The 24,933-nt window shown below is 52.5% G+C and overlaps 1 protein-coding gene across 19 annotated transcripts in view; it reads right to left on the reverse strand.

Annotated features, from left to right (window-relative positions):
* NFASC (neurofascin) overlaps window positions 1–24,933 on the reverse strand; it is a 179,002-nt gene that overhangs the window by 63,534 nt on the left and 90,535 nt on the right. For 12 of the 19 annotated variants that reach the window (XM_045982432.1, XM_045982434.1, XM_045982436.1 and 9 more), the window contains exons 3-7: window positions 9,602–9,782; window positions 3,619–3,636; window positions 2,844–2,949; window positions 771–967; window positions 182–304 (exon numbers count right to left, since the gene is read on the reverse strand). In XM_045982432.1, the coding sequence (XP_045838388.1) occupies window positions 182–304; window positions 771–967; window positions 2,844–2,949; window positions 3,619–3,636; window positions 9,602–9,782 (625 nt within the window). The remainder of the gene's footprint in view (window positions 1–181; window positions 305–770; window positions 968–2,843; window positions 2,950–3,618; window positions 3,637–9,601; window positions 9,783–24,933) is intronic. The other 7 variants (XM_045982435.1, XM_045982438.1, XM_045982446.1 and 4 more) reach the window with 1 other exon arrangement.

Consider the following 24,933-nt stretch of genomic DNA (forward strand, 5'->3'; position numbering starts at 1 on the left):
ATCTGGGCTAGGAAATGTGCCCGAGCAGCCTCTTGATGTGTTTTCCACCATGTGGTCCCTTTTACACCTGCTTCTCATAAGTCAAGGTCTCCCAACCTTGGGCAAGCCCCTCCCATGTAAGACAGCCACCCCACTCCCTCAGATACAAGTAGAAATCAAATGGCAGGCCTCCAAAACTTACAGCTGCTCATCCAGAAGATGACCGGGGACGGAAGTCCGGGCGGGGGGTTGCACTGGAGCGTCAAGGGAGCGCCTTCTTGAACCACAACAGGGTCTAGGTTTTCCTTGGGCCACAGGGGAGACTCTGGGGGGAATCAGACAGAGGAGCATGAAGTGAGGGTTGTGGCGGGGGCCAGGACAAGGAGCTCGGTAGGGGCAGGCATACAAGGAGGAAAAGCAGAAGGGCAAACGGGAGAACAAGGGAGTGGGTGGAGAGGGCCTGTGAGTCCAGGCCAGGTGCAGCAAGACAGGAGAGGACTTCAGTCTAAATAGATACACTTCTCCACAGGCTCCTCTCCTTCCTCTCCTCCCGTGCCAGAATGTTCGTGAAGTTGTTCAAGACTCTGGCTCGGAAGTCTCGTTTCCAAGCAATCTTTTTGAGGAGGGCAAGGTGTGCTCCTGCTCGGAGGCAGAACAGGAGGCAGGATGAGCAGAGCAACAAGGCACCCATCGGCCAAGGGCAGGGATGGCCCTTCCGGAATGACCCTCCATGCCCCTCCCCGCCATGCGCCGAGGAGCAAGGCAGGCTAGCAAGCCCGCGTGCTACTCACTGGACACCTGCAGGCGGATCCTGTTGGACAGGGCCGTGCCATATTTGTTGCGGGCGAAGCACTGGTATTCCCCCTCATATTCCTCGGGCCGGCCCCCGCTGCGGAAGTCGATCACCAGGGTCCCAGACCGCCTCCTCATTGACACTCGGGGGTCCTTGGCGATGTTGAAATACCTGCTGTTTCGAGTCCAGTGGAAGCTGTGGGCAGTATGGGGTGGGGGCAGAAGCAGAGGCAACAAGGAGGAACACAGTGGACTCCGGGCTCCAGACAAGAACCTCAGGGCCCTGGTCCCTGGCCCAGTCCCATAACCACACCTTCATGTCCCCCTGGCTAGGTGGCAGAACTGGCTAGGAAGCTGGGTAAAATGCAGAGTCCCAGGCCAGAGGCATAGGTGAAGCTGGAGGGGGGTAGGCTCCTGACATTACTGCTTTTAGCCAACCAAGACTGGGAGTCATGGCTGTAAGTGACATGTACCCAAGCAGCCACTGGGAGATTTTGTCCTCTGCAGGAGCCGGCAAATCCAGAGTCAGCTGCGGCTTCTACCCCAGGGCGTCCCAGCCTCTGGCTACGAAGGCAAGTCCTATTTCACCCCAGCCGAGCCCATCAGCAGCTAGTTCTGCTCCTCCTGTCTCCCTGTTTGAGAACCAACTCTAAAGCCAAAAGGTGGGGCACCTGGGTGGCTCAGTCATGAAGTGTCTGCCTTTGGCTCAGGTCATGATCCTGGGGTCCTAGGATCAAGCCCTGCTTGGGGCTCCCTGCTCAGTGGGAAGCCTGCTTCTCCCTCTCCAGCTCTCCCTGCTTGTGTTCCCTCTCCTGCCATCTCTCTCTGTTATAAGTAATAAAAATCTTAAAAGAAAAAAAAAGCCAAAAGGCAATAGCTCAGGTTATCCGTGCCCTGCTCAGTGGGTACAGAGTATAAAGCAGGGGCCACACATTATAGCCCGGGGCGGGGGGAGTTTGAAAGAACCGGCAGCCTTCAAAAGACCCCAGGGGAGAAGAGACTGGAATCTCCCTTTGCTTCTGGGGGTGGGGACTACATCTGCAGCTGCCCAGGACATAAAAGAAGCAGGGGCAGTAGGGGCTGCTCCTTGTCATGGAATCGTTGTCCCTGCAAAGGAACCATGGTAGACAGACCAAACTTCAGAAGGCCATCTGTGCCCCGCCTGACCCGTCCAGGTACCCCTGCTTCTTCCAGCCTGGCTGAGAGCGGTGGTCCTTATTCTCGGGTTCATGCAAACTGTTGGGGGGGTGGAGGGGGGTAGGGGGCAGGCAGAAGGAGGCTGCCATACACCCGAAGTTCTGCCCTGCCTCATTTCTCCAGACAGACGCCCAGCACAGGGTCCGGCCATGTTTGGTCTGCACGGTGCAGCCTGTGGCTGCTGCTTTGAAGGAGGGGGGACAAATAGCAGAACAGCTCTTGATCTCCCCTGTCTTCCGTTTGGTAGAAACACACCTGGCCTGGAGCGGGGGAGGGGACGAGCTGGGCAACCTCGGCAAAGGTATGTAATACCTCTGTAATTCCATTTCACTTCCTCTTCCTGAGGACATGGGTCCCTCTCTGAAGGACCACGAGGGGCTCTAAGGAGATGGTGGGAGGAGCATCATTTAACTTGGTCCCACACAGCAGGCCTTCGCAGGCCTTCGGCTCTGGTCTGCTGACGCCTTGTTTAATGCTGATGTGCTCACAAGCCGAAATGTGCTCAGCATGAAAGACTTGGGTCAGCCAGCAGGAGGAACTTCCCATAAGCTACGCACAGTGGTGGTGCACTCGGTGGGGGGGGAGTTGGGGAGGTAAGGCAGTGGAAGGAATGTGTGACACCAACGGTCAGAAAACTTAGTATCTCGTCCTGACTTCTGGGTGTGACTTTAAGCCACTGAGGATTTCTGGATCCCAGCCTCCTCATCAGTTACATTTCTTAGTTCTCTGAATTGTACTTTCCACCAGGTAGGTATCCAAGAGATGTCTTCCGGATAATTTTAATTTATCCACTGCTTCAGCTACGCTCAGGGCCAGGGTGTGGTTTCAATACCTCTTTGGGGGGGGGGCGTGGATTTACCTGCCAGTGCGCTCACCTGGGGGCAGGGTTCCCCTTGGCTTCACACTCGATCAAGATGTTGTCGCGGGGATCCACGATGTGGTCCTTCACAGACTGCTTGGTGATGGTTGGGGGCTGGGAGACTGCAACAGCACAAACAGGGGCGCTCAGGGCTTCGGGGGCCTGGCTTGGGGAGCGGCTGAACCGAAGGGCTTCGGGAGCCACAGCACAAGCTGGCAAGCGGGGGGTCAGGGGCAATACCCTGTGCCAGGGGCCCAGCTCCTTAAACGGGGCTGTGGGAAAGGGGGTTATGTCAAGGACTGAGCCTAAGAAGAATCTTTTTCAGATCTCATGGAATCCCTATGAGAAAGTTCTGTTTTACCCACTCTTGCGTCCCAACCGTTGGTGCAGCGCTTAGTGCATGAGACCTCTTGAAATACATTTACTGAATGAATCAAGACCACAAAGCAGCTAGCTTTCCAGAGCCCGGTGGCCGGGATGGTTCTGAGCCTGGAGGGTCCACCGATGGCCAAGGCGTGGTGAGGCTGGAGCTCCTGTGCCCGCCACGGGAGCAGGGGCGCAGCGGCCCTTCTTACCCCTGCTCCTCTGCCGATCCCAGCGATGGGGGCTCCGGCTGGCCGCTCCCCTTCCCGGGCCCGCACTGCAGGGGCTCTGGGGTCAAGAAGCCCCCACGGGCAGGGTGGAAATGTGGTTAATCCCCCTGTACCTCCTCACTTGGCCTTCTCCCGCCCCTCCTTGCTGCCTTCCTACCTCCCAGAGGCACAAGTGCAGAGAGGTGCGCGGGGACTTACGCTCATTCTGAATGCTTGCTGTTAGTTCCGGTGGGTTAGCATTGCGAGGGGAGAAAAGAAGACATCGGTTATAGGTTATCACAAATGACTACTCGCCCGGGTTCCTCAGGCCCCAGCCTGCAGGGAGCGTGCTGAGGCCGGCCTGGGTGGGGGCATGGTGCCTGGGCTCTCTGCTCGCGGCTGCAGAGCTCTGTGGGACAGCCACACAGAGATGGGGACAGACCCATGAGGGCTTCGTGGAGGAGGTGACAGCTCCACGGGGACCTCAAACCACGCAGCTGAGCAGAAAGACCAGCCTCTGCCCAAATGATGCCATCAGGGAAGTCCAAGTATCAAAGGTGATGAGGCTGCTTGAAAGAGGCCCGGCTCTAGGCGCCGCTCAGGGGAGGGGGCTCCCGGGCCAGCGGGGCGGGGCTAAGAAGCCTGGGCGACAGCAGATCAGAACCAGGGCTCCAGGGCAAAGCCCCAAAGCCCCCACGTGGTCCACAGGCCTCACTCCTCCCACCGTGCCTTCCTCTCTGTCACACACGCAAGCACCTCCTTGCCTACGCTTTGGAAAATTCTAGGGACCGATGAATCGCTGTGGCTCTGCTCACAGCAGAAGTACAGGGCCATACGGAAAGCCCTCTTCCAAACGAGTACAGGGATGAAGTGGCGCCGGCCACTCCTTCCGGCACTTTTTACGGAAGGGATCAGGAGGCAGGTAGCACAAGCCTCGCCCAGCCCTCACCTGAGGCGTTCACGGGCCTGTGTACAAGTCAGTGCATATTTGAGGTCGGGCTTCTCAGACTCTGCCAGGTACGTGAACCGCCTGGGGGGCGGGTCTGGATAAAATGCAGGTTCCGACTGAGCAGACACCTCGTTTCTGCCCAGCAGCCAGGTGGTGCCAGTGCTGGGGGTCAGGGCACCACGCTTCCAACAGCAAGACTTTGGACGGTAACTCTCTGGGGGAGAAGGCCTCAGTTTAAAATGTGCAGAAAAGAGACTGTGTGTTTCTGTCACTTTGTCAGAGGCCTTTTCTTCATGGCTTTAGCATGAAGTCATATGCAAAGCTTCTTCCACGCCAGTGCTGAGGTCTGGGACGCGCTGGTGTCACGGGCGGACTTTTCCAGGGGAAAGCAGACGCTGTGCGTGAGCCCAGGTGACCTCGAAGCTTCCTGACTCAGCCACAGCGAGATGTGGAAGAGGAGCGTTAGGGGCCCAGAGAGGGGCGGCGTGGAGAAGGCAGAGTTAAGGCAGGACCAAGAGGTGCCAGAAGGGTCCGGAGGGAGAAGACAGACATCAGGGAGGAGAGGTGGAGTGTGGCAGGAAGCGGTCCCCTGCTATGTGCACTGTCGGTAAGTGAAAGTCTTGAGTAAGACGCACTAAAAGGTCCAGAATAATCCTTTCAAGTGGGCCAGGGTTGCATGGTCCACTGGGGCACCAAAAAGTAATTTTTATCTGTACCATTTGCCTGGGCGCAGCCTTGGCAGGAAACGAAAAGAAATGAAAAGTCCCGAGGAAAAGGGGAAATCTGGGGTTTCTGAACACATGCTCCCTGGCGTTCCCTACAGTGGCATCCTCACCCTTATAGGGTTTTCCCGCCAGTGGCCCAAGAATGGTTAATTCTGGAAAGCTAGTGTACTGGAGCATGGAGGACAGGTGGGAGAAGGGGCCATTTTTAGGAGAAGCAGGGCTGACACTTGACCTATGGCCTGGGACCACTAGCCCAGGCCTGCGGTTTCTTCATCTGAAGATATAGTGGATGCCTCTCGGGTCTCCACACACAGAGGACGGCTCTGTCCTGGCCCCGGCAAAAGCTCTGCTTTGCCCACATGACCCTCAAGCCTCTCTTTTATAAAATCAAGGGCTGGCTCAGTGGAAAGAACCCTAGGCATTATCCAGGGAATCTCAGATTCTCGGCTGGGAAGTCACTCGGTTAAGGTCAATAGGACATTTCCTGCAGGAATGGAATGAGAACCAGCCCACCTTAGTCTGGTCCAGAGCTCTTCTTACAAATCTATCCTTGGCCAGAGAGGTCGGTTGGCTAGGTGTGTCCCCAGCACTCTCTCCTTGACATTCCGGACGTGAATAAGGTGAATACGAGGGAGACCATGGGGGAGTGAGGACTCCCCGAGCTGGACGGATGCTGCCCCCGGCCCCACAATGAAACCAGGCCGGGGGCCTCTTGAGAGTCTACTTCCCTAAAGAGGTATGACACCTGGAATCACCATTGTGTCACCAAGGAATTTATCACAGAGACAAAACCAACCCAGAAGACAAGCCAGCACAGGGAGATGAAAGTGAGGCCGGCCCACCTGGGGACAAGGGCAACCTGACCTATTCCTGCGACACCCCCCCAAATTCCACGTCATGCCACCTGCCCATCTCTCCACCTACAAAACTTGCCGGTCACATCAAGTGGAAAATGGGTCTGCTCTTTTGACTTCCGAGGGGGAGGGGAAATCTTCCAATGAGCCCTGTAGGGTGTAAGGCAGAGGCTCGCCCAGTCTGCAAGGTTTCTTTACCCCCGCACTTCTTTTCTTTCCCTGGCACCAGCCCCTGGCACCTGTCCCTGGAGGATGGAGACTGTGCGAATGTGCGTGTGTGTGCGCACGCACGTGTTGAGGTCATCCTGCAGCACTCTTTGGGATGACAGTGAGGACGAAATGTCTCCCACCCCACTGTCTCCTCTGTGGGTTCCTAGGAGAAAAATGCCGAGTCCTTCAACGTGGGGAAAGGGATGGAGGGGCGAGCTGCCAGCAGACTCACTTTTTGGCAAACCCACTCTTGCTGATGAGGCGACCCTTTGCTTTCTTCAAAGGTCACGTTGTTCTCCTTGGGGTGGGTGAAGGGGGGGAGGCGGGTGCTTGTGACTCTGTTGGCAGAACGGCAGGGGCCGGAGGCCAGTGTTTCAATGAGGGATTGTGTCGAAGCCCAGGGCTGTTCCAGGAAGCCTGCTGGGCCTAACTCCCCAGAGCAGAACCAATGCTCCGGTCCTCAAGGCACAGATACGGCCTCTTGGAGGGGCAGGCGGGAGGAAGGGCAGCCTCCGGCCTGAGCCCCCTCAGCCACTCCCAGGCAACACGCAGAGAAATGACGACCGCCTGATCGTCATGTGCCCCACACCTGGGCGAGCGCGGATAATGCTTCAGGGAACACAGCATGTAGGACTCTGCGGCCTTTTGTGACAACATGGATAGGCCTTGAGGACCTTATGCTAAGTGAAATTAAGCCAGAGAAAGCTCTGGTATGTTCTCACTCCATGTAGAATCTAAAGAAGTCAGACTCAAAGAAACGGAGTGGAATGGTTGTCAGGGGCCGGGGAGATGCCGATGAGGGGTCCAGACGTCCAGCTGTGAGACGGAAATGTTCTGGGGGCCGAACACACACGCAGCTGGAATTAGCAGATGGTATCACGCACCTGAGCGTTGTTTCCAGAGTCGATCTTCCAAGTTATGGCTACACACATACAAGGTACTTGGGTGAGGGGATGGGGGGTAAACTAACCCACGTGGCAGTCATTTCATAGTATACGTGTAGCGAATCATCAGGCTGTACACCTTCAACTTACATATGTTGTATATCAGGAAAGACCTGAATCACCCTGGGAGGTGGTGGGGGGTGGGGAGGAAAACGAACGTGTGATCTTTCCCCAGTCCAGCCCCCGGGCACTCAGCACAGGGTAAGAGGGAAGGATGGGTTCAGATAATTTGGTGTGTGTGTGTGGGGGGGGGGTGCCTGTCAGGCTTGACCCAGCAGGAGGGGAAAAGTTGGCTGAAGAGGACCTCTTTCTGGGGCCACTGGGTCTCCTCTGAAGGGCTGGCCTTCTCTCGTCTTGCCTTAGGCTTTGGCAGACTGTTCTGGAGAAGTCGTTATGGACACCGTGCCTGCAAGATAGACTTGCTTCGGGAAGGCATCATGGGTTTCCTGCCATGGTGACACTCCCCGGGCACCAGACATCGTGTCACAAAAGGCTTTCCCTCTTCATTCAGCTAGGGGCTGTGGTCATGCGCGGGGCCTGCCACTGAGGGGCTGGAGAGAACGGCAGCCCAGCTTCCTAATGTCAGCAAAGGACTCGCTGTGAGAGTCACAGGAGCTACTGCTGAAGCCCTGAGCTCTCGGCCGGGCGCACGGCAGCTGCTACTCTGAGCTCCAAGAACTGAAAGAAGGTGCGATTACCAGAGGTCAGCATGAGGCGTGTCGAGTGCCAACCGGGTGGGAGGCCAAGAGACCTGGGTTGCATTCGTGAATCCAGTATCCCTTTGCTGTGTGACCCAGAGCAAGGAAGGGTCTCCATTTCCCAGAAGACAATTCCAGAACTCTCCAGGCCCTCCCTCCTCACAGACACTGAGGAGATGGGGAGATGGCACGAGGGGGGTCTCTGCCCCCCATGGGGTCCTTTGCAGACACCTGCCGCTGGGTCACCTGCCCACAGCTCCAGCAGAGCTTCAGAAATCCAGATTCCTAACACAGATGTCAAAGCCGTCTCTTTGTAAGTTCATCTCGCAGGAACTCCTCACCCACTAGCCCCAGGGGTCACGGCGGCAGGTGAATGAGTGAGGAGAAGCAGCAGAAGAGAAACGAGCCTTCAGCACCTCCTTGATAACGCAATTTCCTCGGCACCCCTCTCCTCTCCAGGGACATGGACTTATCGTTCTCCTTATTAGATTGCCTGCCTGGGACTGTTAATGAGACACTCTTCCTTGAGTTGGCAGTGCAGATGGTCTCCATGGGAACCGTTCTTTTCACAACACCCCCCCACACTGAATACACACACACACATACATAAACATGCATACACACACACACACACACACACACACACACACGGGGCTATTGAGAGAGCAGCAGGGGCCTTGCCCATCTTGGTTCTGGGTCCAACTTAGAGTTTCTGTTGGTCTTCGCTTACCCAGAAGTGCCCACTCCACTGGGCAGCTATTATGGGTAGGGCCTGGGTAGGGGCTGGAGTACGTGCAACTCTTCTCTAAGCTGTGTTAAGTCCAGGCCCCAGGGCCTGGCTTTGGAGAGCTCAGCGGGCACTCCTTGGAGGCTGTATTGCTCTCCCTACCCTCCCCAGACATCTGTCACCTAGACAGAGCCCAAGTCAGGGTTGGCATCATGTGGGCCCCATTTATTTCTGGAAGCAGGGAACCGGCAACAGAGGTGGTGTGCCCACATCGGAGCACTGGAATGCCAAGGCATTCGGATGGAAGAGCCGGAATTACGGCAAAGGTGGCACACATCTAAACGCGGGGCCAAGGACCGGGGCTGCCAGTCCCCGGGCCCCTTCTGAACGTAATAACAGACACAGCAGCTAGAGACGGGGCTATTAGAGCACCATCCCGAGCCCCTTGTCTGATGATTCTGGTGACCAAATAATGCCCCCACCCTGGGACACAGAATGACACAGGTTTTACTTCCCAACTTTGCCATGGGAGAGCTGAAATCAGCACCCGGTTTTCCCACAACGGTATTATAACGGAGCTCTGGTTTAAAGTTTCGTTTAGCCCCTGTCTTGTGCAAAATAACTCCTTTCCCTACTGTCCCCATGCCATCCATCCTGATTTAGACCTGCCAAGACAGCCCAAGGGTCTAGCTCAGATATAGAAAGGCAGGTAAGTGTCCACTACACTTGGTCCTTGGGCCAAGTCAGGACCGCAGAGGGCCATGGGAGGGGAGTGGAGGGAAGGACTCCCAAGGGACACACAGACTTGCAGACTCCGCCAGCTCTGGTCCCGCTCAGCAGGCTCCAGGCAGCACAAGCATCAGCTCAGCCACAGTTTTTGGAGATCGTGCTACACAACTCATCTCACATTCCCAAACACGAGCCTGCCTGCCTCCATGCTTTGGAGGGAAACCGAGCTCTGCCTCCAGAAGCTACCACTTCCCCTCTCTCCAGCCTTTTTGAAAGCTGGGCTTAACTCCCCCCTGACCTATCCCTCCCGTCCAACCCTCTGCCCCAAATCAGGAGAATCAAAGAAGAGGACAGAGCGGGACTCACGATCCATAGGAATCTCGATGGCCCCACTGAGGCAGAGGAGGCAGAGTAGGACAGCTGCGTGGACCCAGGGCGGCGGCTGCTGCCTGGCCATCCTCAGCATGGGGCCCCGCTCCCTGCTCCCCAGCCTGCGGGGTCTTGCCGCCTCCAGCCGCTCTAACTGGGCCTCCCGGACAGAGCTCAGCTGTGGAGAGAAATAGAATGCCAAGTGAGTTTTTCTTGAACTTGCGGTTGGTTCTAGCCATCCTATAGGGCCTGAAGAACTCAAGGGTTTGGTCACAGACTGATGTTCTTAAATAGGGTTTCTTATAAACTTGTACAATTGACATTGCGGACCCACAGTTCTTTGTGCAGGGAAGGATGCTGGGTGTTGCTGGGTGCTTAGCAGGCTCCCTGGCCTTTACCCTCTAGATGCCAGCACAGCTCCTTCCTGCCCCCAATCAGAATGTCTCTAGACACTGCCAACTGTCCCCTAGAGGACAAAACCACTCCCAGTGGAGAATCACTGTTCTAGAAGGAAGGGCAACTCTTCATGGAAAAGTCATGAAAACAAACACGGTCCCACTGGTCCAGCACCTAGAGGCTGCCATGCACTGGGTCAGTAAGAAGCACACCAATCTCATAGCTTCTCTGAACCCTATGTGCTGTGTGGAGTTAGGTGAAAGCTGGTTGCTCAAAGGGCTTTTTTTTTTTTTTTTTAATGGATTTCTGTAGACGTTTGTGCAGCAAAGGTATGGCAGTCCCTGATGCTGTCCCTTTAGAGAAAAAGGCAATGCTGAGACTACAACCCAGGAAAGGGGATTCCAGCAGGTTGGTAGGATGAGCAATATTATGACAGCCCAATGTCCACATTCTCAAGCACAACAAATCTTGTTTGATAAGAACGATTGTCCACATCCTCACCAACACCTGAGGAAGGGCGCCCTCCTACACTGTTGGTGGGAATGCAAGATGGTGCAGCCACTCAGGAAAACAATATGGAGGTTCCTCAAGAAGTTGAGAATAGAGATACCTTACAAGCCAGCAATCGTATTACTGGGCATTTATCCTAAAGATACAAATGCAGTGATCTGAAGGGGCACGTGCACCACAATGTTCATAGCAGCAGTGTCCACAATAGCCCAACTATGGAAAGAGCCTAGATGTCCATCAGCAGATGAATGGATAAAGATGTAGTGTGTGTGTGTGTGTGTGTGTGTGTGTGTGTGTATACATACATACATACACACACACACACACATATATATATAATGGAATACTATGCAGCCATCAAAAACCCTGAAATCTTGCCATTTGCAAGGACGTGGCTGGAACTAGAGGGTATTATGCTGAGTGAAATAAGTCAGTCAGAGAAAGGCAATTATCATATGATCTCACTGATATGAGGAATTTCAGAAACAAGACAGAGGATCATAGGGGAAGGGAGGGAAAAATGAAACAAGATGAAACCAGAGAGGGAGACAAACCATAAGAGAGTCCTAATCTCAGGAAACAAACTGAGGGTTGCTGGAGGGGAGGGAGGTGGGAGGGCTGGGTGGCTGGGGGATGGACATTGGGGAAGGTATGTGCTATGGTGAGTTGCTGTGAAGTGTGTAAGACTGATGAATCATAGACCTGTACCCCTGACACAAATACTCTATGACATGTTCATTAAAAAACAAACAAACAAAACCCCAACTGTCCAAGGGCTCTAGAATGAGTCTTTAAGAGAGAAACCCTTTTCCCCAGCTCCTGAGAATGAGAGAATGGCCTGTGGAGGGTGGGTGGGGGATGAATGAAACACATTAAGGGGTTAAGAGTACACTTATCCGGACGAGCACTAAGGAATGTACAGAACTGCTGAACCACTATATTGCACACCTGCAACTGATACAACCCCGTGTGTTAACTACTCTTGAATACAGAAGAGAGTGGCCCAGGGAAGGCACTGAGATGCAGCGCTTTGAGACTGAAATGTGGGGTCTTCAACCTGGGTGCAGTGTGCTGTTCTGCCCTGGGGCCGAGTCCAAGAAGAAGGGGGTGAGGAGGTTCCTGCAGAATTCTTCTCTTCCCTGTACCCCACCACCATCTCCCATCTCTCCTGCCTGAGGCTGTTGGCAAAAGGAGCAGGGCTCCCGGGCTGGATCCTGGGAGACAAGGTTATCCTTCCGAAGACCTGGAGGATAAGGGACCTCCCCTGGGCCGGGACATGAGGCCAGCTAAAGGACTCGATTCCCACAGCAGCACGTTCTTTCCTGGAAGCTGGGCCCAACAGCAGCCTCCCAGCCTCAAGCCCCACCGTCCATCCACTTGCCTTCCTTCCCACTGCTTCCGCCTTGGTTCTGGTCACCGCTGTTTCATGACAGTGACCACAACAGCTTCCTGAGTGCTCGCCCCACTGCTGCTCTCACCCCTCTGACTCACTCTCCACTGTCACCAGAGCTGAATCCTTCGATGTGGCTCGGCTGTCCTCTGAGCACAGCCCCCTCTGCCATCTCGCTTCTCATCACCCTCCCTCCGTGTTCTGCGTTCCAGCCAACACGGGTCACCTGCCAGGTCCCTTCATGCATCCTGCTCTGTGACTTCTGCGCAGATTAGCTTCTGTCTAGAACATGCTTTGAATCTGCCTTCTCATGAGGACTTGCCAAGGATGACTTTGTGTGTCCCCTGTCTGTACGTCTGAATGCCATTTACGCCCCCCTCCCCATTATATAGCACTTGCCATTTGTCACTTATGTTTTAAAGATTTATTTATTCATTTATTTTGGAGAGGGAGAGAGAGATTTTGTGAGCAGTGGGGGGGGGGAGGGGCAGAGGAAGAGGGGGAGAGAGAATCTCAAGCAGACTCCTTGCTGAACGTGGAGCTTGAAGTGGGGCTCAACCTCACGACCCTGAGATCATGACCTGAGCTGAAATCAAGAGTCCAACGCCTAACTGACCAAGCCACCCAGGCTCCCTAGCACTTGTCACTTTGTACTCATTGTATTCATTTCAAAAGCCACGCGTCTGTATCCCCTATTAAAAAAGGAAGTCTCCATAGGGAAGGCTCCTCATCTTGTTTATTCCTAGACTCTAACATGGTGCCAAAAACACAGCAGGCACTCAAAAATATAGGATGGATGGATGGGAAATGAGCAAATAAATGGCTGACCAAATGAAATAAACCACTGGGATCACATGTTGTTTTTTTTTTGTTTTTTGTTTTTGAAACCTTGTGCTCCCCCCCAGAAAGCCAGCAGGCAGCTCAGGAAAATGCATACTTTGGACCTGGATGGCATCCTGTGGAGGCTGCCAATTAGTGGAGGAAAAACTCCCTCCCTCCCTAGGCAGTGCACTCGGGCCAGCAAATCAATCAGATGGAAGAGGCTCAGGAGAGTAGAAATTGCCCACGGAGGAAAAGCTCCTGGCTGGACAGTATCACAGGAGGCCTTTGGTTGTTCCTCCTAACCTTCTAAGATGGTTTTGACATGGACTGAGCAAGAGTCTGCTGACTCTTCTCCTTGGACCCGACAGCTCCCAAGACCAGACTCGGGTGATCCAGCTGACCACCTGAGTGCTATGAGAACTAGCACGGGGTGAGGCTCAGCATTCCTGCAGAGAGGACAGTGGGGATGGGATGGCGCCAGTCTTGGCTTCGTGACCGCCATGTTTTGTTTTTGTTCAGGAGCTGCCAAGTAGTAGGAAGTGATGGGCAAGAGAAGGATATATTGGTCTGGGAATCCTCATGGGAATAGGAGGCCCAAAGCTATTCATTCACTAGAAACACACAGGCAGGGGGAAAAAGCCCCATTACTTGGGGTGCTTTCAACTCACAATTTAAAAACATGGTAGAGAATGCACAGAGAGATAATCAGGTCTAGCTGTTTGACAATTCTCTCTCTCTAGAACCCAATTTTTCCAATAAAATCTTTTTTAAAAGGTTTTATTTATTTATTTGAACAGAGAGAAAGCACAAGCAGGGGGAGCAGCAGAGGAAGAGGGAGAAGCAGGCTCTCTGCCGGGCAAGGAGCCTGATGTGGGGATCGATCCCAGGATAAAATCTTAAAAGACAAAGAGAATTGAAAGACCATTTAGCTTTATGCAATCCCCTTGTTTTTCAAGTGAGGAAACAAGAGCCCAGAAAGGGGAAGTGATTTGTTCAAGTTCCCCCAGCTGGTTAGTGGCAAAGCCAGGAAAAGAACCCAGATCTCCTGACTCCTCATTCACTTCCCCTGTCTTTCCATATGCAGGAAAGTTCCAGAGTAGAATGGCTATTTAAAAAAGAAATGTATAGCCTCCTTAAAAAATTAAACAGAATTATCATATGACCCCATATTTCTACTTCTAGATATCTGTCCCCAAAGAATAAACACCAGGACTCAAGTACATGCGCACACATGTAACATTTGCGACAGCCAGAAGGTGGAAACAGCCCAAATGTCCATCACAAGATGAATAAATAAGAAATATGGCAGTTTGTATGTTCCGTGAAATAGTATCTGGCCACGGAAGATAATGACGTACACATGTGTTGTGATGGGGATGAAGCCTGAGAAGGTTATGCTCGATGAGAGCGACAAGACACAAAGGGTCACATATAGAATGATCTCTTATATTCAAGGTCCAAAACAGGTAAATCCATACGGACAGAACACAGATTGGTGCTTACCAGAGGCAGAGGGGGAGATGGGGGAGAGGGGGAATGGGGAGCGATGGCTTAATGGGTATGGGGTTTCCTTTTGGGGTGTTGATAATGTTGGGGTGAGAGAGGGACTGCACTGGTATCATAAGCAATAGTCGACTGAGGTGAGGTCGCACACACTGTGAAAGGGCTGAATGATGGCGAATTATTCACTACACATTGGCTGACTCTGTGATACGTCGGTTCCACCTCCATACCAAAGAGATGTAAGCACTGGTGTCTGGAATGTGCTCATGAAGATAAAACAGCAGAGGATGAGGAGGGCGGGTTATTCCGCATGGGGATATAGACACCCTCAGCTCCCGGAGCCCAGTCCACTCAGCCTGGAAGATAGGCACATGGCTGGCAATCCTTCCAGTACATTCTGAAGGGCCCCACCCACATCTGAGGAAGGGGAGTGTCAACCGGTGTCAGGGCATGGGGGTTCTAGTCCTGACCTCAAAGAACCCAAGCAGAGTGAGGAAGGAAATGCCCCGCCTGAAGGTACCCCTACATCACCAAGCTTACAGTTCCCCTACCCTGATAACCAGATGGAAAAGGCCAAGGGCAGGACGTCTAACAGAAAGCAGTTAAATGCATACTTCTTTTTTTTTTTTTTTTAAGATTTTATTTATTTGACAGAGAGAGAGAGAGATATCACAAGTAGGCAGAGAGGCAGGCAGAGAGAGAAAGGGAAGCAGGCTCCCTGCTGAGCAGAGAGCCCGATGTGGGGCTCGATCCCAGGACCCCAGGAACATGACCTGAGTTGAAGGCAGTGACTTTACCCACTGAGCCACCCAGGCACCCCTAAATGCATACTTCTAACCAAATCTTTCTTCTTACAGTATCTTGCCATATGGCCCAGTCACATAACATCTCAGGTTCCTCTCCTACTAGGAGTAGAGAAGTACATCATCCAGAGAGGGTGTGGGGGGTGGGTGGAGGGACCCTTCAGGGGGAATGCCATCTGACTACAGAGCATCCTGGGGAGGATTAAGGAAAATCCCATACCCTGTGAGAGGGCAGATGGGGGCTGCGGAAGAGGGACCATGGTGACTGTCTTGGAATAGTGGGAGAGGGTGTGGAATTTTTCTGTTCAGCTCCACAAGGGCAAAACGAGAACCAATGGGAGACAGCTCCAGAGAGGTAGCTGCTTCTCTGAGATGTATGGAAGAATGATCTAATAAATATAGCCACTTTACAATACTGTCCATGATGATAAGGACTCTACCCGCACACATACCAGTATGATGTGTTTGAAAGATCCTTTTCTAGCAAATCAAACAGGTTAAGTGGTAGATTGTAAGGAGGTACATTAAACGGAGGGCTATTGCAGGAGGGAGAGTGAGGAAAAAAACAAAAATAAATAAAACCAGAAGAGAAATTTTGTGTGGACTGATGGTGTACTACAAACTGGGGAAGAGGATGGACTCAAGTCTCGTATATCCGAAGTCCTCCCCCGACCCAGTAAACCCTGTGTGAAAAGAGAAGAAAAAAGAGAGAATAGAGTCACCTGTACATGAAATGTTCTGCTGTGTGAAATACTGAGCTCACTGTTCCATAAAGAATCTAGATAGCATTTGGTCAGGGGCTGTGATGACAATGTACACATAGGAAGGAAACTGGATGCTTATGAGAATTTCCTGGGCGCTACTTAAACACACAGATCCCTGGGGCCTCAGGCTTCTAGGCAGCGGCCAAACCAGGCCTGCAGAGTCAAAAAAAACTTTTTTGAATTTGAATGCCCTTAGAACCTCTATTATTGTACCCAGAGACGTTCCATTCACATAGGCAACCCCCCTGAACGGAAGCTTTCAAGTTTCCTAAACTCTAAATTTGCAAGTCTTGTGGGAGATTCAGACTCAAAATGTCTAGGATGGGGACCGGGATGGGTGTGTTAGTTGGGTGATGGTCAGCCATTGGTGGGGACCACTGGACATGCCAGCCTCCCTCAGTCAAGTTCAAGAGCGTGGACTGTGTGAGTCTGAAGCTGACCCCCACTTACGAGGTGGGGATCACGGGCAAGTACTGAACCCTCGGAGCTCTGTACATCTTGTCTGAAAAATGCACAGAGTCATATTCCAGAGGGCTTCTGGGATGACTTAACACACAGCTCCTACACAGAGCATGTGGCAAAGGGTGGGCACAAAGTAAACCTCGGCAGATGCTAGCTGGTGCCACTGAGCAGGGTTCGAGATCACACGGATGAAGGAAACGTCCTGGTTACACCCAGAGGTTACTGGTAATAGTCACTCCGCATCGGTCTGCGTTCCTATTTTTCCTTCTCTCTGCATTCCGGTTTGCTTTCTTTCCCCAGACTGGGAGGCCCCTGGTGTTGGTACCACAAGCTGTCCCTGGAAGACGGAGGAGAGGCCCACGGCTCCAGCAAGCTGTCCTAGTGGGGAGCCCCCCACACTCCCACAGCCCCACTCTGGGGGGACTGCACCAGTGGTCACAACACATCTGTGTTGATGGGAGGAAAGACCGGCAGTGCTGGAACACAGCTCAGCGGACAGAGCCCACCAGGGACTTGTGGGCAGCAGGCAGCGGGCCGCTCACTCGTTTCACAGACCTGGCACAGGGACCCAAGTTCAGGAGACAAGGTTTCTCTGCTCTTGTGGAGCTTCTTTCCAGTGGGGAAGACGGGACATAAATGCTGAACAAAAACAAACTCGGTAGCAATAAGCACAATGAAGAAAATCACGATCTGGCCTGACACGGGTGCTGAGAGCAGCCTTACCCGTGATCGCCACAACGTGGGAGCCACCGAGATGTCCTCCGTCCCCAGCAGGTGAACGGATACACAACGTGGGGTCCGTCCACACAGCAGATCATTGTTCAGCACTAGAAAGAAATGAACCACCAAGCCGTGGAAAGACATTGAGGAAGCCGGTCTGAAGAGGCTACGTACTGATGATTCCAGCCCAGGGACATCCTGGAAAAGGCAAAACTCTGGGAATGGTAAAAAGATTGGTGATGGCCAGGGGGTCGGGGGGTAGAACAGGTGCAGCACAGAGGACTTTTAGGGCAGGGACACTCCGTATGAGACCACAGGGGTGGATCCATGTCATTACATGTGTGTCCAAACCCACAGAATGGACAACATCGGGAGTCAGCCCTCGTGTCAACCACAGACTGCGGATGATGATGACGTATCTGTGTAGGGTCGTCAGCTGTAACAAATGCACCTCTCTGGTGGGGGTGGGGCGGGGATGGTTGGGGAGGCCGTGTGTGTGTGGGGCTGGGGGCATATGAGAAATCTCTGTACTTTCCACTTAATTTTGCTGTGAATCTGTAAGTGCTTTCTAAAAAATAAGGTCTATTAATAAAAAGGAAAAGAAAAGAAACCACAATAGGGTGATGAGGGAAAAGGAAGTGAATGGTCAAGGCCTCTGTGAGAAGGTGACATCTGACCAAGATCTAAATGGCAAGTAGGAGCCAACTTCATAAAGATGGGTCAGAAAGACATCCCAGGCCGGGGGAACCACTTGTGCAAAGACCCTGTGGCAAGAAGGGGTAGGTGCAAGGACCTAAAAGAAACCGGCATGGCCGGAGCCTGGAGGGCACCTGGGGAAGCATGGAGTAAGTCTCGCAAGGGCATACTCTCGGAGTGCTCTGAAGGCCGAAGCAGGGAGTTTAAATTCGGTTCCAAGCACTTTAGGAGGTTACTGCAGAGTTCTGTGTGGTGGGGTATCTGATGAGATTTGTTCACAAAACCCACCCCGGCTGCTCTGTGGAGGGTCACAGAGCAGGTAGACGGGCAATGGTGGAGGCAGAAAGACCCTCTAGAAGGCCCTGGAGCCTCTGGGGACCTTCTCCGAGGGGGGAGGAGTTTGCTCTGGGTTTTGCCTAAGGTTTTATTCAAAGAAAGGATTTTCTTAGTACAAGAAAGCACTGAAAATCCTGGTACAACTGTCTGACTCTCCGAATGCAGAAGGCCCGCCCCACAGCAAGAACGCACCGCACCAGAGCCAGCGCGTCGGCCAGGAAGAGCATGCCCAGCCGTGGCTGCAGGGCTGGACTTGGAGACTGTCTGGCTTCCCTGTGTTAGCAATTATGCCTTGAGGACTGGGGCGCCCTCCAGGCCCAGAGGACTTCTCAGGACTGTTTCACGATCCCCGCTCCCTGGTACACCAGGTGGGCGACAATGGGGGAGTGTCTCCACGTGTTACGGGAGGCTAACTGAAGCCTGCAGAAGGCAGAAGGAAGATGTGGGAAGACATGATTCTTTTTTTTTTTAAGAGTACCTTTTTCTTTTAAAGATTTTATTTATTTATTTGACAGACAGAGATCACAAGTAGGCAGAGAGGCAGGCAGAGAGAGAGGGGGGAAGCAGGCTCCCCACTGAGCAGAGAGCCCAATGCAAAGCTCGATCCCAGGACCCTAGGATCATGACCTGAGCCAAAGCCAGAGGCTTAACCCACTGAGCCACCCAGGTGCCCGGAAGACGTGATTCTTCATGTTTCTGCTTGTGTCGCTGATGGAGCGTGTCCTGAAGCAAGCCCTAACTGTGGGTTTTTAAAATTGCATATGTGTTTACATTAAAAATTCCCTTTACCAGCCGCTTAGAAGCAAGTTTTCTATCAGTAGCAACTGACTGTACTGTTGATCAGAAATGCCCCTGGAATGTTGGTTGAAAGCATAAGCTTCCCATGGCCTCCACTTTCTGTGTAAAAGTGTCCCTCCTTCTTCCTGCCTGCCTCTGCTGGACCCAGCCCCACCCACGCAGAGACCCGCCCTCAACCACCAACTATCCGCTTAGCATTCTCCTCAATTTCTGAACTCTTCTCAGCTGGCTCCAGGCCTCCGCAGAGAAACACCTTCAAGTTTTCCTCATAACAAAACCAAAAGAATCTTCTCTGGATCCCACAGCTTCCCCATATACACCTCAATTTTCTCCACCTCCGTCTCGTTTCATGCACGTTTCTCTGTTTTTTTGTTTGCTTGTTTGTTTCTTTGTTTTTTATTTATTTGACAGAGAGAAATCACAAGTAGGCAGAGAAGCAGGCAGAGAGAGAGGAGGAAGCAGGCACCCCGCGGAGCAGAGAGCCCGATGTGGAGCTTGATCCCAGGACCCGGGGATCGCGACCTGAGCCGAAGGCAGAGGCTTTAACCCACTGCGCCACCCAGGCACCCCGCGTTTCTCTGTTTAAAGAGTGGGCTATGGCTTCTGCCTTTACTTACTGGGTTCTCTTTCACTCCTCCAGCCAGACTCTGGAACTCTCTCTCCAGGCCTCCCATCGGCCTCCCGATGGCCGACTCCAGAGTGCTCAGTCTTTATCTTGCGAGACCTCTTGGAGGCATCAGCAACTGTTCACTGCTCCGTCCGTCCCGCCTCACCTTCTTCCTCCTGGGCCTCTGAAACACCATTCCAGAGTCCTCTTCTCTCTGGCCCTGCCAACCTCCAAGGCGGCACTGATCACACTGCTAGATCCTTCCCTTCTGCCTGATGTTCTCTGTGTCTCCAATGGGGTCCTGTCCCTCTATCTCTATTCTCTGCCTTTGTTGGTGGCACCCACCCGAGTCACCCAAGCCAAACACCTGGGAGTCACCCTGAAACCCGAGCTCTTCTCATACCTCACACCAAGCACCGAGACCCTCCTGTGTCTCTCATCCCCACTCGCTTCCCCACACGCCTCTTACCTGTGATACATGTCATGTCTCATGAACTACTGCAATGACCTCCCAGCTGGTCTCTGTCCAGTCCAGGCCCCATGTCGCTAACACAGTGATTTTTCTAAACCCCTGCCCGATCCTCTCAGTGCTGTTTCCATATCACCCCCATCGGTCCCTACACATTAGGATCAGGTCCAAGTTCCCGAGTGCAGCAAGGCTCCGGGATGTCAGGCTCCTGCAGGGCTCTCAGACCCCACCGCAATGCTGAAGTTGCCCTAACTACGCACGGTGCCATTTTCCAAGCATGCCACACATGTACAGCCCCCACACTCTACCTGTGCCATCCTCCGTGCCCAGAAAGGCCTTCTCTTCCTGTCATGTGATTAATTCCTACTCAGTCCGCAACATCCTGCTGCTCAGGCATCTTTTGCTTTATGGCTAATTTGTTGTGCCTCCTGCCCTCAGCGCACTGGCCGCCCCCAGCAGAGCCGAGAGCACCTGTCTCTATTCTCCCTCACACCTGCTTCTCTGGGGCACCTAGCACACTGGTAAAACTATAAGTTAAAATAAGGGTTGGAGACCTTTTCTGCGAAGATCTAGATCGTAAGTGTTTTAGGCTTTGTGAGAGCTTTGCAAGACATACAGTCTCTGTCACAATTACCGGACTTTACTACTTTAGTGAAAGAGCACTGTGGACAGTAAGTGAGCAAATGGGCATAGCTCTGTCCCAATAAAACTTTATTTACAAAAACAGGCAATAGACTGTTTTTGTAGGAGTTGGCCTGATGGCCACAATTTGCTTGCCACTGGCTTAATCTTTCTCCCCCACTTCTTTTTTTTTTTTTTTCCTGAAAGAGAGAGAGAGTGTATGTGCACACGCATGAGAGGGGTGGGCGGGGCAGAGGGGCAGAGAGAGAGAATCTTAAGCAGGCTCCACGCTCAGCACAGAGCCTAACCTGGGGCTCGATCTCACAGCCCCGAGATCATGCTTGAGCTGAAATAAGAGTTGGACACTTAACAAACTGAGCCGCCCAGGCGCCCCTGGAATTCTTGAGGCTGAGACCATGCCTGGGTCATTCTTGTGTCCCAGTGCCTGGCATACTGCCTAGTAGGGAGTATTTATGGGATGGAAGATCCAAGTAAAGGCCTCAATCCTGCCACTTATTTTTTGGTAAATTACTTGTTTCCCAAGCCTTTTAAAAAATTTCAAAAATGGAAATAAATACTCCTGTTTCTGGTGGTTTTTGTTGGAGAATCAAATGGATAAAGCTTCACAAAGTGAACCAGAGCACCAATTAAGCCACTTTTATATTCTTACTGTGTTCTTTCCTGGCGACCTCAAATGACTCTGCTCTGCACAATTTTTCTTTTCAAAGATTGATTGATTGATTGATTGATTGATTTAGAGAGAACACTAGCAGGAGAGGCAGAGGGAGAGAGATTCTCAAGCAGACTCTGCTCTGAGCACGGAGCCCGGTGCAGGGCTCGATCTCATCACCCTGAGATCATGACCTGAGCTGAAACGAAGAGTCGGACGCCTAACTTACTGTGCCATCCAGGTGCTCTAAGACTTTTCTTTGAACCTTGGGTAAACCTAAGTTCAAGAGAGGGCCCGTGACCTGCCCATCATGTGGCTGGTGTGGGCTTAGGTGCAGGCTACTCTCTGCCCTACAGCCTCCTCCTGCTCCAGCAGGAAACCCCCAGGCTGAGGGTCCTCATGCCACACCTCCCCTCCCCGTTACTGTGCTCATCTTTCCCCTGATTCCAGATTCCACACACAGCATCAGAGAGCATGCATGCAACAGATAGACGGCTTCCCAGTATCCAAGGACCCCTGACATGGGAGGATATTTTCCGAGTTAGAATCACCAGAAGCTAATGACCGATTGGTAGTGGGCAGTGAGAAGAAGGAAGGCGTCAAGGTTTCTAGGTTGGAAAACTGGATTTGGATGATGCTAATGAATGGCATCAAAAATACAGAAAGGAAATTAATCCATTAGGGCTGGGGCACAGGGAGGGCATGAGCTGTTACAGGAGTATGTCCAGTGTGATGCCTCAGAGCCCTGAACAGAGCAGTTCTGCAGGTACGTGGAGGCCGGGCTCCTGAATGAACAATGCCCGGGGAAATGCCAACACATTAGTACCGGGAGGCCATGTGCCAGCAATTAGTTCTCAGAATAAATAGCGAAAGGACTAGAATAGTACTACAAAAACCAACTAAGGAATACATTCACACATCACTGCCACAGGATATTGTGAGGGAACAGAGAGATAATAAAAGCCCAACAGAGCCCACATAAAACTCCACCATTCTGCATTAGATGAAACAAAACAAAACAAAACAAAACAAAACACAATCAGTAAGGCTTATTACTATAACCATCTGAAGCAACCTGCTCAGAAATCGGAGGACAGCTGAAAGACAAGAGAAAATAAAGGCACTTCAGAATAAAATAAATAAATATAAGCAAAATAAGCAGGGGGGCAGGGCCCGGTGTGTGGGAGCTGAAGAGCTCTGACGGGTCCCACCCTGGGCTGGAGGGCTCTCGCAGACAGGTGAGCACTTAGCTCACCTCTTAGCTGGAACCCAGGACTTGGAGCTAAGGTATTTCTCAGCTAATTTGCTCCCAATACAAACCAGTAACACTTGCAAATGATTTAGGCATAAATATAAATCAGTGGCTTAGTCAGTTAAACATCGGCCACTTGATTTCAGCTCACATCATGACCTCAGGGTGGTCAGACTGAGCCCTGCCTCAGGCTCAGCGCTCAGCTGGGGTCTGCTTGAGATTCCTTCCCTCTCCCTTTGCCCCTCCCTGCTGCACTCTCTCTTTCTCTAAAGTAAATAAATCTAAAAAGAAATTCAGTGTCTCGGGATCCCACCATAATAACCATATGCTCACTCTCTGTTTTCCTTCTTGAAGAAGGACAAAGAGCCAGCGTATGTCGTGCCTGTGGTCATCCTCTCTCATACCTGTCCGGGCGGAGGAAGTGGTACAGAGCTGGCCTACACTCTGTGGGCAGCACTCAAGCCCTGGTGATCCGCCTCCCACCCCGTGCAGCCTCTCCTCCAGCAGGACCCCGTCTAGCGCTAGGCCCCCCACTCCTCCCCAAACATGCCAAGTGTCTTCTGTACCTTCGGCCACCTTTGCTCCTGCTTTGCCTAGGCCAGAAATGCTATTCCCTTACTTCTCTCTGGTGCAGATTCCCTTCTTCACCAAGGCCCTGAGTGGTGACTCCCACCCCCCCCACCCCAACACTGACCCTGCTTTACCACTAATAGTAGCCTGCCTTTCCCTCGTATTCCCCATCAGGCCACCCAACTCTGTTCCAGCAGTCATTTCCTGCCCATGGGATTCCCATGCCTGTCTCCTGCATCAAACTCTGAACTTCTTGAGCTCAGAGTCCATGTCTTGCCTCCCTCTGTAGAGAGAAGGTACAAATCATGTATGTGGGATGAGTGAACAGCCATCTGATCAGATACTTCCTCTTACTGGGAGATATTTACCCAGCAACAAGTCCGTATACTATAAATCCTTGGTTAATATCACGTACAACAAAGCCATTGTTACAGTATAAGCCTGAGTCATGAAAACAACAGCAATAACCAAAAAGGAACACCTATCCAGCATCTTCTCAGCAGACACTCTCATCTCTCTTTTTCTGAAATCCTCACCCCAAAGCCTTTCTCAGAGCTTTCTGTCTGATCTGTCAGGGTACTGTTTTCTCTATCCCACAGACAGGTCTCAGTATGCAGGGACTCAGCTGCGCCAGGCAATAGTCCTAGAACAGCTATCCCCTCCATTCCCAGCCCGCGGACTCCCCCATCCAGGGGATTCGGTGTAGCTGTCCTGGGTTCTGAAGTCCACCTGCCGCATGGGGACAGCCCTGGGTCCTACAGTGGACCATTCACCCCATCCCCCTCATGCATTCTGATCCCCCCCACCACCACCTCCCTTCCATCTCTCTCATGCCAAGGAATAAATGATGCAACAGATGGTGACCCGAGCCTGCTCCACTCCCTCTGCTCACAGGCATTTGAAGGCCAGGGGGTGGGTTTCCTAGGAAACTGGAAATGCCCCCTACTGAGGATCATCAGCCTGTCCCAAAGAGAGAGAGCACCAAGCAAGGAGGAGAAAGACAGAACGATCTCTGAAAAAGACAAGCGTAGAAGGGAGAGGAGCAGGGAGGAGTCCTTGGCTTTCTCTTCTGGGAGCACTTGCCAAAAGATTACATCTCCCCACATCCCCCTCCTCACCCCCGTGGGATGACCGCATGTCTCAGCATCTTTAAGAAAGTGTCTGCCCACACAATGCACCCACGTCCCACTCTAAAGGGCTGTCTGTAATTACACCAAACCCTCTGGGTCACCGGGGCTTGACAGCCTAAGAAATCACTCACCAGCCTGCTTCTAGACGCTGGCCTCTCCCCATGCCCAGGAGGAGAGAGACCCAGTTTCCTTGTCTGCGTGGGGGTTGAACCAGTTGTCTTGTAGGATTTCTCCAATAGACAAGAAAACCCAGTATATGGGATTTGACTCCCCCCCTTCCCCCACCTCCCTTCTCAGGGTTGGAGGGGGGGGGTCTCCATCTGTTCAGTGGCTGTTACAGCCTTGGCTCCCTTTCATTGTCACAGGGAGAGAACTGGGAGGAGTAAAGGGCTGTGTTTAACCGTTGACAGTGATCCACTTGGTGGTAGTGGCAGGCAGGGGAACCTAGCAGACCCAACCCCTCCTCTTCTTGCCTCAGCTAAGTTCACAGAGGCCACGGGACTCAGCAGGAGTGGGGGGTGGGGGAACAACGGTATCAGGTGGCCCTTGATTCCCACCTGGGGAGGGAGCCAAGGGGGACACCTGGCTTTCAGATTAGGGATTTGGCTGAAAACAGCTGCTTCCTGCTCAACACCCAGAACTAATCTATAGGTTGAAACCTGAACTACTTGGTTATTTATTAAACTGGGGGCGAGGGAGGGAGAGAATGGGAGAGAAGAAAGGGGGAAGAGGGCCTTCCCTCAAGGTGACCACCAAGAATATCTAGTGAATATCCAGTTTTCGCACCAGGTTCTATAGGGGCACAAAGTA

Source organism: Meles meles, chromosome 17 (assembly GCF_922984935.1).
Source record: "Meles meles chromosome 17, mMelMel3.1 paternal haplotype, whole genome shotgun sequence".
Classification (NCBI taxonomy): Eukaryota; Metazoa; Chordata; class Mammalia; order Carnivora; family Mustelidae; genus Meles; species Meles meles.